Consider the following 20,340-nt stretch of genomic DNA (forward strand, 5'->3'; position numbering starts at 1 on the left):
CTGCCAAGAAAAGCGTAGCAACAGTAAGTGGACTGACAACTTCCTCTGTTTTCAGACTTGCACTTTTAACCAGCTCTGTAAAAAGAAAAGAAAAATAAATAGTTTGAAATAATATGTTTGAATCTAGACAAATGCCTTTTGGTATTGAAAGTCGTTCACTGAAAACCCTTAGCTTAAGGACCAAACTGCATGTTATGTAAATGCATAGTTTGGCCCTGAGTGTGTTTTTGTAAGTTAAAGAGCAGTTGTGGAGAGGGAATCAGGTTCTCTTCATGGTGTGGAAAGAGCAGGGTGACCAGATGTCATAACCTCAAAAGAGGTCAAGGCACCCCAAAATGTAGGACATTCATGAAAAATGTAGGACATGATAAAATAAAAGCTAAAAACACTCATATATTGATTTCATGTGGTTAAAGCACTCGATTACGTATTATTAAATTTGAAGTTATATTACATGTTTATCAATTACAAGAAGGCTCTGTGCTGCCAGCAGGAGCTGCTCATAGGGAAAAGGACGACATTTGAGTTCTTTTCCAATACACAAGGGCTGAAAAAGACGACATGACCTGGAAGAGAGGGAGTAGTTAACCCTTTTCCACTGACCTGTCGTCCTAACAACATTAACCCATGGAGCTTCCCAGGGTGACCAGATACAATGGAGGATACAGTGCCAATGTCTTTAACCAGGTGGTTAAAGGTAGCATGGAAGGATTTGAAAAGCTTCACCTGCCCAAATTCCCTCTTCTATACAATGGTTAAAGGTATAGAATTCCTGCTCATAATTCCAGGAACATGAATTTCTTCAGGACCGTGGCTTGGAGGGAAAGGATTAAATAAAGCACCCCTCCACATACTGTGGTCCTGATCCTGATGGATTCCCATGACGCTATTTAACTTGCAAAACTTATCAGTGATTAAGATGCATGTTACATGTCTTTTTTGTTTAAGAGCTGCAGTTTGCAACCTAGTTCCAGTTATATTATTTTAATTTAAAATGGCTTCAGACCCATTTAGTTCAATGACACTACACACCAATCCATACTTTATCCTAACATAGGGAGGCATTTTTTTCCAGCACTGCCTCTGTACACACTTGAGAATATACAAGCACAGATGAGCCATAGGATTAAATAGGTAATAATATATTTAATTGTCATGGCTTCTTCCGGAGAAGGAATGAAAATGCAAATGACTTCTACCTCTTCAAGACCTAGAATTCTCAAGTTTTCCTTCAGAAAATCCAATGCAGAGAAGTTAGCGCAAGTTTGTAGTTCAGATGTAATGTATGAGCCAAACTACCTGTTCCATAGAATGTCTACTGTGGCTGGTGCTCTTGCCACACAGTAGCATAACTACAGGAGGGTACCCCAATGCACCATGTAAACTGCCCTTCCCCCTTGCCCCAGTGGAGAGAGCAAAGTGGAGGAGATGCCTCAGCTTTGCTGTCACTGCCAGGAATGGCTCTTTCGGTGAGGGGGAGGGGCAGTTTACATGGTGCATTGAGGCATCCTGCAAAACTTAGTGCTGTGCCCCCCTGTAGCTATGCTTCTGCTGCCACTCCCACTGGAGCAGGTAAAGCAGCCGTAAGGTTGAAGTTGATGGCCATAGCAAGAAAAGGAATCATAACTGCAAATTACCCTGCTTTTTGTCTTCGTTTGCTTCTTCTTGAAGCTTGATTGGTCCCACAACAACATCCACCTTGTCCTGGACTTCGCCTGTGTCTCTTTTTACTCTGGTCAGACATCCCTGGTAGCATCGGGATGAGTAATCGTATGCCTTACAAACTACCAGCTTGCAACGCAAGTAAACTGCATTGTGTTGGTTAAGAAACTTAAAGGCGTTGACCTTGAAGCGAGCATTGCTACTACTTGGCGAATACAGTGGTGCATAGGTAGAATCTCGTACACATCTGAAAAGAAATCACAGTTCTCTCAGGTTTGGTTAGATGGTTAATTCACAATAATGCAACCTTCACCTAACAGCATACTGACAGGCATAATTGGTGAGGCTGCTGTAGCTCTGGTTATCCCCACATGATTACCTTTATGTTCTAGTCATATGACGGCCTTCATAAAGTCTGTCATATTCTAGGTTGTCTGACTCCCATGCGGTAGAGTAGCTAGAGGGGGTGCAATGCACTAAGCTTTGCATGGTGCCTCACCATGACACGCAAGTGGCCCTCCTCCTCTGCAGCCATTCAGGGCTGCTAGAGCAAAACAGAGGAGATGCCTCCATTTTGCTCTAGCAGCACAAAATGGCTCTGAAGGGGAGGGTGACTGACTGCTTGCATGCTGTGGTGAGGCGCCGTGCAAAACATAGTGCTTTGCTGCCCTCTAGCTATGCTAATGCTCCAACATCAGTCATCAATCCATGGGCTGCTTATTTGGGACCCTAAGAGGGACCTGTCATGCTTTAGGGACCTGCAGCCTCCCTAGCATGACATCCTCCACTTTTTATGCCTCTGTACTAAATAACCTTGTTTAGTCTGAGGAGGAGTTCATTGGTTGAATGCACAGGTAGGGAGCTAGAAGCTGCCCTCAGAATTCCTTTTGACTTCCTGCCTGCACTTTCAAAGAACAGGGGGGGGGGAAGTGGGGAGAGGAGCTGTTCTAGGTCATGAGTCCTCTCCCCACTTCCTCCGTTTCTTTTGAGATGGCAAGAGGAAGGGGACCAAAGGGAAGAGGAAGGAGACAAGGGGGTGTAAAATTTGTTTGGTAATTTACATGTTATAAGGAGCAGTGGCACCTGAGTGCAGTCTCCAGTGCCAAAACAGTTGGGCAAGGCCTGGAAGCATTAGAGCAGTGTTTCTCAAACTGTGGGTTGGGACCCACTATGTGGGTCATGAGCCAATTTCAGATGGGTCCACATTCATTTCAATATTATATTATATTATACATTTAATATATTAGATGCTACCATGGTATGTGACTGCATTTGGGGAAATGTTACAGACCAGTACTTTTAACAAGCTACTATGTATATGCTTTTAACAATGATAGTAATTGGGACCAACTCCAAGGTAAGTGTGGGTAGGATTCAGCCTAGGATTGCTAAAAATTTTCCTGCTTGATAATGTCACTTCTGGTCATGACATCACTTCTGGTGGGTCCCAACAGATTCTCATTCTAGAAAGCGGGTCCCGGTGCTAAATGTGTAAGAACTACTGTATTAGAGTGGCATGACTCTGAATGCTAACTACTGACGTCCCCCTGTAACCAAGGGGGATAGGTTCCTGCTGCTGCAGTGGATACTGGAAACCACAAACCCTATAAAAAGCAATTCGCAAATTCCCTCATCATGCAAATAACTTATTTTTCCCTGATTGCAGCCTTCCTATTGCTATCTCCACTGTCTCTCTGTCTCTGTGCTGCCTGAGAATACGAACAGGAAGCAGGAAGAGCTAACAGGAAGCAGGTTTGGAGGGGCTGGTGGGGAGTGGGACTGGTGGAGCTCTGCTCTGCTGGATCCAGAGCCCCGCATTGGGTCTTTCGGCCCAATATGGGCCTACTTTACTCTGTGCCAGCTGAATAGCTGGCTAAATAACTGGTGCAGAGTCAAGTAACCCCTGTTACAGGGCCTTTCCTTACCCAGGAGAAGGAGATGAATGTCCCCTTCCCCCAAGGACGTGCCGGGAGCAGTCAATGGCTGCCCGGTGTTTACTGGATGCTGAGGCAGTCATTTTGGCACCACTGTGGCCTTGGGCAATGGGCAGCATAGGATTGGGCTGTCATATTAACAGCCCAGAATTATTGGTTCTATGCTGTATCATAATAACACCTCATTGGCTCTCAAAACAATCAGTCTCATGGGTCAGGTTTGAGTCAAGGAAATCCACTTTTGTTCCATAACGCAGTTGTTTTCTTTTTCTGGTTAACTGGCTATAACTCTTGATAGAATAAAGTTATTTCAGTGTGGTTTATTTCACTGCATTCCGCTTTAAATTACCTTTCTAATGATATATAACATGATGGCATTATTTGTAATTACCAAGGTTTTCACAATTTTGGCCACTAGCGTCAAACTCAGCTTGTTGTCTCCCTCAAAGCTTGACATGCGGAGAAATTGATCTCCCAGCCCCCCTTAGCTATGCCACTGGCACAGACACAGAGAGAAAGAGGAGATAGCAACAGGAGGGCTACAATCAAATATGTCATTTCTGTGATGGGGGACACCAGATAAGTGAAACTACAGAAACAGGACCCATGGATATGTGGGGGGGGGGATGCATGTATACTGTTCCTTAAGGCACTTACAAGCAAGTTACTTTAGAATACATATCAACAATGAATCAAATCAGTGGATGCCAAATCAGTGGATAACGAGGCATGACCTTTATGCATTTTAATACAGCAAGTATAGCTGAATACAGCCTCTGGAGTCACCACTAGCAACTGTGTTCTGCACGCATTTCCCCACCCATGCACAGGAGGGTACATTGATTTACAGTCCAATTCTAATGAATCCTCACTCCCTGCAGATGCAGCCATGCCAAGGAGGCTTGTGCTGTACCCCACAGGGTGGGCATGACATGACATGTGAGGGAAGTAAGGTAAAGTTTTACTTACCCTGCTCCACTGTGCCATGGGATCCTATGTGTCTACTTGGACTTGCTCCAGCTTTTTAGCGGGCACAAGTTCTAGTGACTTGAGGAGGCATTGCTAGGCTGTGCAGGATGCACAGATTACCAGAGTTACATTGCTGCCAATATCTGCCCAGTTCTGCCTACCATCACCCTGTTCCAACCACCCCCTGCCGCCAGCTTGTCTTCACTGGCATGTGCATCACTGAGCCACCAGAACCACTGCAATTGGCAGTGGTGGTTCAAAAAGGGCTACTGACAGTGCACTGCACACATCCCCAGAAGCCACTTGATGACAGTGGGAAGCTGTTCCGCTGTTGTTAATCCCTTTGCATGACTGCCCTATCTTGGTTAGGATTGGGATTTTGCTTATTAATAACCTATATCCTGCTTTTCTACCTCCAACAAGAGGCGCACCACACAAAGAAATGCTCAATGTGAACTCCTCTGTTACGGAAACCAGAAAGAAGACACTTCACTTCTTATTCATCTCTCATACCACTTACCCATTTCTGATTAAGTCATAGGTCAAGGTCGTGAAGTCGTTAGCATATGGAGATGCTACACACGTGTCTATGAATAGTACCAGGTTCGAATCAGAAGTGTGGAGAGTAGCTTGGACGTATAACTCCTGATTGAGTGTAACAAAATACGGAGAGCCGTAAACTTTGTAGTAGAAATTTCCTGATTGATAGAATGCAAGAGATACATTGTAATTGCCATACTGTCTGGCAGTAATGTCCACAGAGTTTTGGGCGACAAACATGGTGTCTACTATGGTTTCCTCATTCATTACACACGTGATGTGAAACTGGAAGTTTTTCTTTCTGGTAATGATGTAACCAGAGACAGATGTCTTGATTATGTTGGAATAGATCATAGTGTTGTTATTCGTCTGCTAAAGGACAGAAAAATAGTGCATGTTAATCAGCTATTACCACATAAAATCACATTTACTATTGTACTTAACTATTTTAAACTGTGCTGATATTTCAGCTTTATACAGTTACTGAACATTGATTATGGCTAGTGCTCATATAGTGCTATAATTCTCAGAAATACAGTTTAGGTTGGGGGGGGGAAAAGTTAGAGAATATGGTGGGAAGACAGAGCTTACTTTTTCCCAAGGTTGTTCACAATTTCTTACCCATGTTCAAATTATCCAAGTTATATCTATATGCAGGGGTGGTGTCAGTGGTCTATCAGTTTGGGCACAGGGCATGAGTCTACACCTAGCAGAGGGCCCACTTGGCCCCGCCAGCCTCAGAAGCATCAATACATATGGCAGTGCTAGCACCTGATGTATCCAGGGCTTTGCCCTGGGGTCTGCAGAAACCTGGGACAAGCACTGTCTATACAAGGACCAGGTATGGTGTCATGGTTAGATCATTAGATTAGCACCAGAAAGTGCCATGTTCAAATTCCCATTTGGCCATAAGGCGCACTGGGTGCCTTTGAACAATCACTGCCTTGGCAAAATGTATCCCATAGGTAGAAATGTGATTACTCGGCAATAACAAAAAAATTTTTTTTTAAAAAAATCTCTTTATGCACTTCTCTTTTTGTAAAAAAATAAAATAAAATCTACAAAAAAAATTGTTTTCTAACACACCTACATATTGGTCAATATAGGCTGGGTGGGCTGGACTGGGGGGTTGCAGGGGTAATAACTGTGGCTGCATCTGCTGACGCTATGCCACCTATATCATCTACTTAGTACACTTTTAAAGCAATTATAATTGATAAAAATGCACCCTTGGAATAAAAACACATAACATCACTTTCTGCATTTCTCAATTTTGTAAAAAAAAAAAGTGACATAAAATAAAAATATTTGATTTCTCCAAAAAAATAAAAGCATTTAAGCAACTGTTACCCTGCACATGCCTGATCTTGTCTGATCTTGTAAGCTAAGGTTGAAGGTTGCCAACCATTTAAGAACACCTCCATCCATATGATTATTATAAGGTTAAACTGGTGGAGGGGGAAGATATGTTTGCCACCCTGAGTTCCTTGGAAAAAGTGTGGGATAAAAATGTAATGAATGAATAAATAAACGTCTTCACTGGCTCACAAAGCCAGCCTAACATAATGAGGATGAGTTACACTGAACAACCCAAACCTATCCCGCCCCCAGCAGAACATGTGTTCCATGAGTGGAAGGAGGAGGATGCCTGTGGAACATCAATTCTTCTGGCAAGTGTGGCAGGGCTAACTGTGCATGGTGGTGGCCACTCTGTCCACCTGCTCACTGTGAGTGGCAGTAGGGGCAGGCAGTGTGAGGGGGAGGAGGCAGGGCAGCAGAACAAGGGAGGAAGGAAGCGGGATTGGCAGCACTCATATATTGCTGGAATCTCTCCCTCTCCCTCTCCACTGCTGTTACAATCCTTGGTTCTGCACCAGCAAAATAGCTGGTGCAGGACTAAGGAGACCCATAGGGAAAGCAGAGGCTTTCCCTAAGGCAAAGGAACAAATGTTTACTTACGCTGAGGAGACCACTGTAAATCCCACCCCTACCCCCACACACCCTAGGACGCTCCATTGGCACACTTGCCTTGGCACACGTGGGTGTGTATGTGTTTAGGTAGGATTGGCTTCTCAATTGCAAACTTATGCACACTTTCCTGGGAGTAAGCCTCAAGGAACACAATGGAATAAATTCTGAGTAAATACGTATAGAATTGCTCAGCAAGAACCAGAATGTATTGTTGCTTCAAAAGTGATGAAAACATATGTTCTTACCTGTCTTACTGTGCCACAACCACTGTATGGTATATGGAAGATAACATAATCTGGTGTAATCTGAGGTGTACAGAAAGGGTCTGAAGTATTCAGATACAGATCTCTAGCACTGTAGCCCAATGATTGTAGATAAGCTGTGCTGATGTGTGCATCCATGTATTCTCCAGTGCACGAGACCACTGAACAAGAGAGCACAGGAGAACTGTTAAATTTAGTGCAAATTAATCTAAATAGTACTACAGTGTTTGTTCCTGACATTGCTCATGGTCCCGTTTCCAGTTTCCAGTCATCCATCGATATATTATATCCAAAAATTTTTGCCCAGCACACCATTGCATCTTTAACTGTCTCATCTTCCATTCTTATCTCAAGGAGAAAATTGTACATTTTTTTATATACTTCCCCTTATCAATCAAAAATATTTTATCAAAACTTATATCTTCTTCATAAAAACCTATTTTTTTGTCTTCTCGTATTTTTGTTCTTATTTGCATTTCGTTCTACCAGTCCAATTTTATTCCTTTCCCTTCTAACAGCCTTGCTTGAAATTCTTGAGTCAAGCCTGGAGTCTGAGATTCTAGAATTTCAAATCTTGAGTCTCTGGCCCAAATTCTTTGATTGCTGCCAATCAGCTGGGCAGAGGGAAAAAGCACTCTGGGTGCCAGCTCCTCACTGTCCAACTAATCAGTAGATATATCAGTAGATGTGAAATACAGAGTCTTTCATGGACACGGCTTCAGTCTGACTTAAAACTGAGTCGTGGGACTCAAGTGCACATCTCTGACAGGTCTACTCAGGCCCAAGTCAGTGATTTCACTGACAGAAGTCTGAATGGACCTGGGAAGGTGAATTCCAGGAAGGCCTGGAAAGGGGAGAAGATATTGGTGGTGCCACTGCCACTGATACCACCCCCTTGCAGCCTTCATTATGCCCCCCATTCATTACCCAGATCCTTCCTGTTATTCCCCCTCCCTGCCCCATTCTGAACCCTCCTACTGCCCACACTGGTTTAGCAGAACCAGGGGCCATGGAGGGTTCACTTGCAGGGTCCACTGGCAGACCCATGAAGGGCCTACAGCCAGTTGCTGCTTGCGACAGCAGCCCAACTGCTCCTGACAGAGCATTCTGTGTATAAACACCATAAAACACCTTAACTCTCTGGAGCACTAGTTCCAGCATCTTAAGGGCACCTTGGGACTGGGATGTAACTTTCCTGTTCATCACTAACTGAACTTAGGATGCAACTCCATGTTAAGCTCTGCTTTCTAGCTTAGCTAATACTACAAAGCCTTGGTTGCACTATTACAGAAGAGTTTTCTTGAAGTAAGAGTCCAAAACTAATACTTGAAGCATTCAGATACATGTATATATACTCACCAGATGATGAAGGAAATGTGGAGTATGTGGCATAAAAACCTTTACGTGTTACACTACCGTCAGTGCGAAACTGTACTGTCAGGACATTTGATGAGGAGATAAATGTTTGTAAGGCTCCAGAACAAAAACTTCCAAGGAGACGTGAATTGAGGTAACCATCATAGATCCTCACATAATCATAGCCACATTCTGTCCTGGAAAAAGCAAGGAGCAAACAAACAGCTGAAAACAGGAAAGTATGAATAACAGTTTATTATTCTATTAACAGTAATGAACAATTACTTTGACAGGAGATGCCATATGAGAATGAGTCATACATTGTGATGTAGTACAAATATTTTAGATTTGTCACCCTAACCTTCTCATATCCATCTTTACTCCATGGTGATTAGGGGAGATTTCTCTTTCGGGGGACGCAATCTAGAGATATCCATGAAGGAATACAGGTATGGAGACTGCCTCTTTAAAACCATCCCAAGCAAGAACATGGACCATACATGTTCATTCAAATAGGTCTACTTATAGGTGAGAAATGGATTTTAACTTCTCTAAGTCATCACTTATCAAAAAATGCCAACTCGCATGTCAATCTGCCCAGACAGTCTAGTCACCCACTGATAATCTCCTTCAGGTACTCCTGCCTTCAGTTCTGAGCCCAGTGGCTAACTGTGAGAGGTTTTTTGGCCACACTGTCCCCTCTGATGAGTTCCTTTACTTGTTGCCTTTGCTACTTGTTTTTTTAGGGACTGGGTCAAAACTTCCATTTCACCAGGCCTTTTAATAATCTTTTACAGTGTAATGCATACATATCTACTCAGAAGTAAGTTCCAGTGAGTTCACTGATACTCTCAAATAAATGTGTGTAGGACAGCAGCTGGTGGATTAGTCTGCTGTGCGGATCCCATTAGAACAGCAGAAGTCACTTTCACTATCGTCTATCATTCTGTGAGCTCTCCTGCTAGAGGCAGCAGTGCCACAGCTCTGCTGCTGGACTATGCCATGCTTGCCAAGGCTGTGGTGGGGGCGGGGATGAGCAGGGAGGAGTGGACTGGGGGCAAAACTGAGTGGGGAGGAAGGAGACATGAGGCGGCAGGAGGCGGCAGGAGGGAGGAGCCATGTATGTCATACCCTCTTCTTACATGTGCATGCTGAAGGTGGTTGTGTTAGGAGCCAAATGTGCAGGCAGAGCAAGCTAAGGGGTGACAGCTCTACAGAGCAAGCTCCATGGAGTTGAGAGGAAAAGTGAGTCTAAAGGGGCAAAATCTTTTGTCTGCATAGCTTCTCCCACCATGTTGAAAATCTGGCAGGTTGCTTTGGATGTTCCATTGGCAAGTTAATGTAAATGGGATCAGAAAAGGGGTGATTTACAGATGCTTCCCAAATATACTAGTAAAAGTCTGCAGGTTAGCAGTACCTGTATATAACACCATACAGTTCAGCACAATTTCCCCACCTCTTCACGGAAATGAGCCACAATGCCAAAGTCTTATGGCCTTGTAAAGTTAGTTCTTCTTGCACTTACTCAATATTTGTAAATGTGAGGTTGATTTGGAAATGGTTCCATGTGCGTATTACCCATATGCAGTCGAGGTTATTTTGATAGTTCCCAGGATACTGGGGGCTTTGGAACGAGCCCAATGGGAATGTGAGCTCACCACCACAAGAAGAAGGATTTCCTGGAAAGTAAAAGACGGTAAGATCAAATAGACAAGGGTATCTCCTACATCCACATGAGCAACAGACAAGCGACCTCCAATCAACCCAGATGTAAATGGGGGCCTGATCCATTCACTTGGAGGAACAACAACTAGCAGCAGTAGGGCAGCCCTATCTCTGTCTCTTCTCCAAGACGTCCATAGAAACAAGTGTGAATGAGAGCAACAGTACCTCTGCCATGCATCTGTGTGTCTTTCCTATGATATTTGCTTCAGTCAAAATGAAAGTGTAGAAGAAAAAGTTGAGGGTGGTGAGAGGTTTGGCCTGAACCATTTCCCTGCTGGGCACAAGTAACAGAAGAAGATGGTTGTTTTCAGGCCATACATAAACTTCCCAGAGGTATTGGGCTGGCCACTGCTGGAAGCAAAATGCTGTACAGTACTTGGTCCCTTATCTTCCTTTGTGATGTTGGCCGAAAAGGGAGAGATTAACATACCTGGAGAAAATATTGATTCCAGCAGTGATTTCCTGTCCTCTCTACCACTCCCACCCAGAGCTCATATTACTATGGTTAATTTTTCTTTCCCTATCAGAGACAACTGAATGCCATTTATATATCAAACTTTCTACAAATTGCACACCATTTGTATTTATGGGACACTTATTGGCAAAACCTAGCCCAGGAAATATATTGTATAATGTATACTAGGATGTAGTATTATATGATGGAGATGATATGACTCCATTGGAGAAGTGTGGCTTGAGTGATTGAGAGGGTGCATGAATTACAAAGTCAACATTGTGAATTAGACTGGTGTTCCTTACCGTATGTAGGGCTCATGTGTCCTTGCAAAAAGAGAAAGTAGAAGAATGAGTAAGAACAGAATTGTGCCAAATTGTTCGGTGAACTGATGAGGTCTAATAAGCAGCAGATGTTACTTACCAGGGGTCGTGTGTTGTATGGATGTTGTGGGTTCTTACAAAAAAGAAGAAAGAAATAGGAGTCAGAACTGTTGCAAGGTCAAAAGCAAAGTTCAAAAGCAAACTCAGTAGGCGAGAGTGGTGATCGTCTGCAAGCTTTATTTTGTTGCCAGCAATGGGCTTCTCAGGGACTCCTTGTCCAAAGCGAAGAGAGAGTAGTTTTCCAGTGAGAGCCTCTCGCTTATATTCTATTCTGGCTCCTTTGTTTGAGCCAGAATAGCTCAAATAGAATAGCTTTGTTACACTTCTCATTGGCTGGTGTGTGACATCAGAGATGGGGCTTTCTTTGGGTTGGCCACAGATAACTTTACAAACATTTGATTGGTTGGTTTCAAGTTACAGGTTTCAGTTATGGCAAAAACATACATTGAGACATATATAATGTAAAGATTCCAACAACCAGTAGGTAGCACTGTTTACTCATTTATTACAGAACTGGCTTTTTTTGGTATGTTCTTATTATTATTAACAGTATTTATATACCGCTTTTCAACTAAAAGTTCACAAAGCGGTTTACAGAGAAAGATCAAATAACTAAATGGCTCAAATAACTAAATGACTAAATTTATTTATTATATGTTCTTGTATTTATCTTTCACTTGTTTGACCTTGGCAGGAGCCACCAGTGCTATCTCTAACATTCCTTCTTCCAGACACTGTGGGGCTCTGTGCCAACATTGTCTAAACCAAGTCTTTTCTATTCCATGTTGTGATTCTATATGTGATCTGTTGCTGTGATGTATAATTATATCTATATGTGATCTGTTGCTGTGATGTATAATTAATTAATTATATATAATTAAGTGGTATAATTATATTTAATACAGGACAAACTAAATTCTTATTGTACAAAAGGATTTTAAGAACTCTTTCTCATTCATTTTAACTAAATCCAGCCCCTTCTGTCAGCTTTTAGCTCAGACAGAGGCTCTCATGAACTTTCTCAGGAATGTTCCTGCTTATCTTCTGTCTAGCTGGTGTTTGCAGGTGTCTGTATCTTAGAAAACTCTATTTTTAATTAGCAACAGATAAACTGTCCTTGCCAAGGCATCTCTATCTAATGTTGCAAATGCCTCTTCTAAAATGTTTCAAACCTGTGTATTCTTAGCCTTACAACTTTCAATTTCTCTGCCTCTGGTGCCAACCAGATAACTTTTCCCTCGCCTTAATCTTGCAAGTCCCTGCTTTTGCCCGCATATTGTAACCAAACTGTCTGGGATGTTACTCCCCTCTTGCTTCCCCGCATATGGTTGCAAAGTCTGTCTCTCTTTGAGTTGTAACTCCTAATTCGTAAGACTTGGAGTTTTCAAGGTAACAGAGATACAGACCGAGACAGACCCCTGATTAGAACTAGAATGGCTTTTGTCAAGGCATCTGCCTCTGCCAAGGTTGCTTTTTCCCACATTCCAGAGTCTCCCTGTGAGACAGACCTCTGGTTTAGATTTTCACCTTTCTGTGTATTTTATGCTTTGATCAAACCATTCTAACAGCTAAAATTCACTTCTGAAGCCACTATGCCCTTATATATGTGTTAATTACATTTTAAGCAATAACTATTAAGCATTAAAGAATATTTGGCATTATGCTAACTTTGTGACCTTTTGACATGAAACTCTCGTATATTAGCCCCTCCCAGTCTTTAATATATGCATACAAGACTGTATTTTGGTTTAAAAGGGAACTAATAGAATAATAGGTTTAAATCTGGAAAGAGCCTTTTTTCTTGCCATGGATTTCTCTGTCCACTTGTTTAGTAGGGAATTTCCAGCTTTTTCTCTATTCAAAGCATGCACTGCTCTAAGCCGTTATCAGCTTGGTACGCATTCTTGACATTCAGCCAAGAGTTTCCTTGAGACTGCTATTTTTAGCTGCCAGGCTGCAGGCCTGCATTTTCAGACCTGGGCCTCTTAAGAGAGCAAATATGGAATTTAAGTTCTAAGCATACATTTTCCCAAGTAATTGCTTTAAGCTAATAATTTGTTTGTGAACATTTTAGCTATAAACACCCATAGCACAGCATAAATGCATTCTATATGACCCTGTATCAAGAACCAAATTCCAGTAAAACCTGCTTATGCTACATTTAGAGTGGAGTTTGGTTTTGATCATGTGATCTAATACACAGGGCAAACATTTCAAGTACAATCAAGGTGGCTTGTTGCAAACAAGACCTCCTGACACCTCAGATGACATGCCAAATGCTGTCCTCCCTTACACGATGATGTGTCAACCTCTGCTCCTCCTGCTCTCCAACAGTCTACCTCAGCACCCTCCTCCCACTTTTCCTTTTCTTCTCTGCCCCTGTCTTGCTTTTCCAATCCAGGCAGTGAAAGGAGAAGCAGGAATAGTGGAGGAAAGTAGACAGATGGAAATGAGTACCCCGCCATCAACCTATGGTCGAATGCAGGGCCTGATTCTGAACAGTGTGTGCTGACTCACCACCATAAGGCACGTTTGCAAGCCCTTACCGCAGGCCCAGCACCAGAGCTAAACCCAGAGCACTAGCTGGCAGCCTCTCCTGGCAGTAGATAGGTATTTGAGGGTGTGGGGCGAGGCGGGGAGGAGGCATCCCAGGGCGGGCAGAGGACAGTGAGGAGGTGTGGCGGGGAGAAAGCAGGGAGGAGGGCAGGATCCTGAGCCCCATGTGGGACTGTGTGGTTCGACACGGGACTCTCCAATTATGCGGCAGTTCCAGAGCTGCCGTAGAATCAAGTAGCCCCATTGTGGGGCTGCTTTCCTTACTTGGTGGGGAGGGGACAAAAGACCCCCTCCCCCCCAGGAGTCACTGGTAGCTGCCTGGTTGCATGCTGGATACCAAGGCAGTCATTTTGGTGCTGCAGCAGCCCCGCGCACCGGGCAGCTCAGAACTGGGCAGCCCATCATTTTTGTTGGCCTCATGGAATGGCTGGCCCTAGTTGCAGACGAACAAGATTCCCCAAAGGAGTGACTATGTGCAATACAACCTATATGTTTCTTTTATGCTCCAGTAGAAATAGTGAAACATGAACATGATATGGAAATCATATAGGACTAGAAATTTCTATTGAAATACATCAATGTGACGTGACTGAGAATAATTTAACCACACAGTGGCATTAAAAGACTTAGGGCCCAATCCTACCCAACTTTCTAGCACCAATGCAGCTGCAATGCAGTCCTGTTGCTTCACCTTTAGGAGGCCTCCATGAATATCTCCCTACCACAGGATGTAGCACCCGCCACATTGGCATGGCTGCATCAGAATGGAAAACTAGGATAGGATTGGACTCTTACTTTCCATAAAATGAGCTATAATGCATATGCAAAATCTACATTGGGTTAGGATCCACAAATGATTTAATAACTATTTAGTCAAACCATGAGCATAAAGCACACATTAGAAAACTAGATCTGAAATCTCAAATGTCACATATTGAGTTCTGTGTATGAAAACGCCAAGGAAGGCCAATCCAACAGGAGGTTTTATGGTAAAAAGCAATGAAGAAAAACTCTTTCAGAAGCAGACCTTGGTTAGAGAAACTTTATTATCTGTGACCACAGGTAGAAGCAAGGCAAAGGCCACTGCTTGCCTCTTTACACAGCTTCATTGGCAAGTTTTTATAACAAGTTACAAACAAGGTCAGCAGACCTAGGATAGGCAGGCCTTATCTATGCTACATCTGGTCAGCAGACCTAGGATAGTTTACAACTCTAATGGTTCAACTAATCCAAGAAAAATTTCCTTCTATATTGTGGGAGGAAAAACACATTCCTGATGTGGTTAACTATGCAGCTTCCTTCCTCCTTCCTTCTACTCCTCTACAATTCTACATACCTGCTTTCTACATGACTGCTCAAAGATAAGCAAATGGAGCATCAGACTCCATTTTTCTCCTTCATAACTCCCGTGGAAATCAATGGAATTTACTCTCAGGGAAGTGTGCACAGCATTGCAGCCTAAGGCTTTAAGGCTGCAATCCTATGCACACTTTCCTGGGAGGAAGCATCACTGAACACAATGGAATTTACTGCTGAGTCTACTACTTCTGCATTCAGTAAAAGAACCATTAGAAAGTGTGTATGTGGGTGCAATCCTAGGAGTGCCCTGGGCCGGCGCAAGTCCCTTGCACTGGCCCAAGAGAGTCACAAACATGTCGTAAAACACATTTGTGCCTCCTCAGGAGTTGGCTGAGCTGGCGTAGGGATGCGCACCGACCCACTGAGGCGCCAACTTCACAAGGGAGCCTTGCATCAGCGGAGCCAATGCGAGGCTCTGGAGAGGGCGGGGAGGAGGTGGGGGGAGGCATTCTGGGGTGGACAGAGGGTGGGCGGAAGGTGGCCCTGGGAGCTGGCAGGTGGGGAGTGGGAGGTGAGGCTGGGACCTGACTGGGACTGCGGAGGTGGTGCAAGTCTGAGGAAACCCATTGGGGCTGCAATGGCTTACCCACGGGTAAGGGAAAGAGTTTGCCCTTACCCCTGGCTGAGCCACTTTGGGCCCCTATCTTGCACTGGATACAGCATAGGCCTCCTGGCCTGCCTGTTCCAGCACAAGTTAGGACTGCGCTGTGTGTCTTATTAAATTCAGTGGCATTTGGTAAGGACACACCAATGCACACTAAATTACAGTGGTGACATACATTTCAATGACCTTTTCACTTTCACATATTAGCTGAGCAAATTCATTGTAAAGACTATGGCCAGCCAACAATTGACAAGGGACAGATGACTGCAAAAATATTTTGCTTCCTAATAAACGACCTAGGAAATTATCACAGACTGTCAAACCAAGCCTATGCACCACTACATAGAAGCAGGTCCCACTGATTTATATGAGATTTACTTGTGAGTAAACATGCATAGGATTTCATCCTAGATATACAGGTTGAGTATCCCTTATCCAGAATGCTTGTGATTGGAACTGTTCCCGATTTTGGATTTTTCTGGATTTTGGAATAGTTGCATAAACATAATGAGCTATCTTGGGAATGAGGCCCAAATCTAGACATAAAATTCATTCATGTTTCATATACACCTTATACGCATAATCTGAAAGTAATACAAGTAAAATACAATATTTTTAAACAATTTTCAGCAAAATCGTAACCTGCCCTGGAGCAGGCAGGCCACCGGGCCTGCACTGCAACCAAGGCAGGATTGGGGCTGAAAGTGGCTCAGCCCGGGGCAAGGGGAATCACTTAAATGCAGGTGAATCAGTAAGCAGGCATAGAAAAAAAGGAAAGCAAAATTCGTTTTCAGAATGGAAGATCAATGGCATAGCCAGATCATTTGACACTCAGGGCCCATAAATTTTTGACCCCCCCACAACAAAATTAATTAATCTGGGCTTTAAGTCCAGGCGGGAGCCCAGGTCTACCCACCCAGCAAACCTCAGCCACAGAGGCCAAAGTTTAACCAGGAGCCCAGGTCTACCCACCTGGTTGACCTGGGTTCTAGAATTCAGAGTGCTCATGCCCCCTCCCCAAACACAAACACTGGATCCATCCCTTTCTCAGTGACGGACTGCTCCTATAACTGAAGGTTCAATGTAGCCATCATGGTTAACAACTACTGATAGACCATAGTCCACCATGAATGTTTAGAATCCACTTTAAAAATCATCTAAGTCAGTGACCAACAACACCCAACCTTCCCACGGTGACATCGCTAGGGTTGGTGTCACCCTGTCACTCACGGTGTCACCCCTATTTATTTATTTATTTATTTATTTATTTATTCAGTTAGTTAGTTAGTTAGTTAGTTAGTTAGTTAGTTAGTTAGTTAGTTAGTTAGTTAGTTAGTTAGTTAGTTAGTTAGTTATAGAACAGTACAGGTTACCAAACCAATCAGTAACCAACACAAAACTAGTGGCCAACTTGATAACACTCACACAACTGAATAGGAGCTTTATTTGCTCTGATACAACGAAAAAGGAGCTGAATCATGATAACATTTTATTGGTTACATGCTATGTCATTATAAGACCTTGTAAGCTCTCATAATACTAATGCTCATTGGTCAATTCTGAGTTATGAAAATCCTCTTTTTGTGACATAAGGCAACTGTGTTTCCTTTTCTGGTTATTTGGCTAAAGCTTTTGATAGAACACAATTTCAATGCAGTTTGTTTCAGTGCATTTTGCTGTAAATTACGCATTGAATGGTATATAAAAAGATGGTATTATTCCTAAAAGTCACAAGTTCCACAATCTTTAGTCACCCCCCTCCCAAGGGTGTCACCTTATTAACACCTTATTGGTTTCGTGCTATTTCATAATAACATCTCATTGGCTCTTCAAATAATCAGTCTTATTGGAAATCAGTCTCATTTGAGTTAAGGAAATCTACTTTTTGTTACACAAGACAGTTATATTTTTATTTTTTGATTTTTTGGCCATATCTTTTGATAGAATGGAGATATTTCACACCAGTTTGTTTCATTGCATTCTGCTGTAAAGTACATGTGAATGGTATACAACAGGGGCATCCAAACTTTTTGGCGGGAGGGCCACATCATCTCTCCGACACTGTGTTGGGGGCGGAGGGAAAAAAGAATTAATTTTCATTTCAAATTTGAATAAATTTACATAATTGAATATATTAGAGATGGAATTTATATGAATGAATGAATGAATGAAGGTCTTGCAATAGCTCAAGGCCTATAAAAAGCCTTGCACAAAGAAAGGTCAACCTTTCCTTTGCTGCTGCATCACAGATGCAAAACAACAAGCAGTGGAGGGAGCCCTCGTCCCACAGCTCATGTGAGAGGTCAAACAGTTGGCCATCACACTGAGAGCAGTTGCATCAGTCCAGTGTGGGCTCCAGCAAGTCTCTGGAGGGTCAGAGGCTAATTGGGATTGGGGGTTCCCTAAGGGCCGGATTGGGAGTCCTCAAGGGCTGCAAGTGGCCCCAGGGCCTGGGTTTGGCCACCCCGGTATAAAACGTGATAGTATTATTCCTAATAACCGTGATTTTAGCTATTTTGGTCACTCGTGGTGTCACTCTCCCGCAGCTTGGCGCATGGGGCACAGGGCCCTCCAACCCCCAATTTGTATGCCACTGTGGGCAACAACTATAAATGAAGAGTACAAGTGCATGAGGATCCAGAGGATCCAATCCTATCAAATTTTCCAGCATCGATGCATCCACAAACCAACTCACAGATAAGGGAACAAATATTCCCTTAATGAGGAGGCCTCCAGAACTGCCCCACTACAACCGACTGTAGTGTCCATTGGCTAGCTGCATCAGCCCTGGAAAGTTAGATAGGTTTGGGCCCTAAATCTTTCTATTGTTATTCAGATATATTATAATTCTGAAGTGTATCCTTACTGAGTTGGGATCCTTGCAGGAGTAACAGGAGAGGATTTCACAATAAATGACAACATGAAAGAATTCAGGGAAAAAAGCATAAGACACACCAGAGCTGATGACACTAGCATCTTCATGGTGAACACAGTTATGTACACCCCAGCCTCTGTGGGGACACTGCCACAAGTATTCCTCATTTGCTGTGCACATCACATCACCCCAGCACTGTCTGATCTAGTGGCTGTCTGCTGGTATTCATTTGCATCTTTTTAGATTGTGAGCCCTTTTGGGACAGGGAGCCATTTAGTTATTTGATTTTTCTCTGTAAACCGCTTTGTGAACTTTTAGTTGAAAAGCGGTATATAAATACTGTTAATAATAATAATAATAATTAATAATCATCCATGAGAATATTGCTGAAGCCTTGCCCAAAATATGCACTTCCTGGGGCAAAGGCAGCCGAACCGCATCCAAGCTGTCTGCACACAACTCCGGCGTCATTGAGCCCCCAGGAGTAATCATAAACGGTACCCCAGGATCCACGATGAAAGATTTCAACAAGGCCCTCGCAAAGGTTCCTTCCATTCATGTATTGTTTGATAGCAAACTTTAACATTCTCATTCAAGAATGAGGGGAGTGAAAAATGGCTATTTTGCAGGAAATGTCAGCTTCCCTATGGCAGGAATGTGTGTTCCTCCATTTATCAACTTGCTCTGAGAACTTATGTTTTCCATCACAATCCATTCCACATATCACAAACGTGTCCAAAATGCTCACTAAGATATGCACTCAGTGGTGTGTGAATGCTACTCTGCTCCTGTCCATATCCATTCTCCTTTACATGAGAGAGAAAAGGGTATGTATTTCTGGACAGAGCCCAGACACAGAAAACATGAATAATATTAAACCGAATCATAATTACCATATCTTCCTGTTGATGTTGGTGGTTCAGCTGCAAGCAAAACATTCAGGAAAGATTATTTCAGACTTTCACACCATGGAACCTACACAACAGTAGGCCTTTCACTAAAGCAGCATTTCACAATTTTTATCTAATATATGAAGAAATCACTTATGTACAGTATTTGCAGTCCATATTGGAGACCTGCCATGATCTTGACAATGTAAGAGGCTGTTGCGGCATCATCACCCTGTCTCACGTGGACTGGCAGGAGACCCCTGAGACTTTTCAGGGCTCTGCCCCTTTAGCAAAATTTCTACATTTTGGCCATGGCATTTTTCATCAACCCTCAAACTAGTTATTGTTAGTTTTCTTGCAGTGTGTCTTTCTTAATGCATTTCCTTTTCACAGATATACAAATTTAAAAATTCTCTTGCATGACCTCTTATTTTCAGGATTGATTTTCCAAAAAAATTTTCTATGATAGTCACAAATGAAAACTCTTATGAAGTGGAACAAGCCAATTTTGCTTTCAGTGGATGTGCTCTGATTTTGTAAGTTATGTGTTATATGTTATATGTATAGCCCCTGGATCTAGGCACCTTAGGGCACAATCCTAACCCCTTATCTCAGTACTTTCCAGTACTGGCATAGCGGTGCCAACGGGACATGTGCTGCATCCTGCAGTTGGGTGTCACTCACAGAGGCCTCCTCAAAGTAAGGGAATGTTTGTTCCCTTACCTCGGAGCTGCATTGCTGGAAAGCACTGACATAAGGGGTTAGGATTGCGCCCTAAGAGTCTTGACCAAACGCACCC

At 43.1% G+C, this 20,340-nt stretch overlaps 1 protein-coding gene across 1 annotated transcript in view; it reads right to left on the bottom strand.

Moving 5' to 3' along the window:
• The window catches only part of LOC136645209 (deleted in malignant brain tumors 1 protein-like), a 95,667-nt gene that overhangs the window by 11,208 nt on the left and 64,119 nt on the right, over positions 1-20,340 (bottom strand). The window contains 6 exon segments of the mRNA XM_066621446.1: positions 1,638-1,909; positions 5,086-5,474; positions 7,322-7,500; positions 8,699-8,892; positions 9,057-9,118; positions 10,274-10,374. Coding sequence (XP_066477543.1) covers positions 1,638-1,909; positions 5,086-5,474; positions 7,322-7,500; positions 8,699-8,892; positions 9,057-9,118; positions 10,274-10,374 — 1,197 coding nt within the window.

This window comes from Tiliqua scincoides, chromosome 3 (assembly GCF_035046505.1).
Source record: "Tiliqua scincoides isolate rTilSci1 chromosome 3, rTilSci1.hap2, whole genome shotgun sequence".
In the NCBI taxonomy this organism is placed as follows: Eukaryota; Metazoa; Chordata; class Lepidosauria; order Squamata; family Scincidae; genus Tiliqua; species Tiliqua scincoides.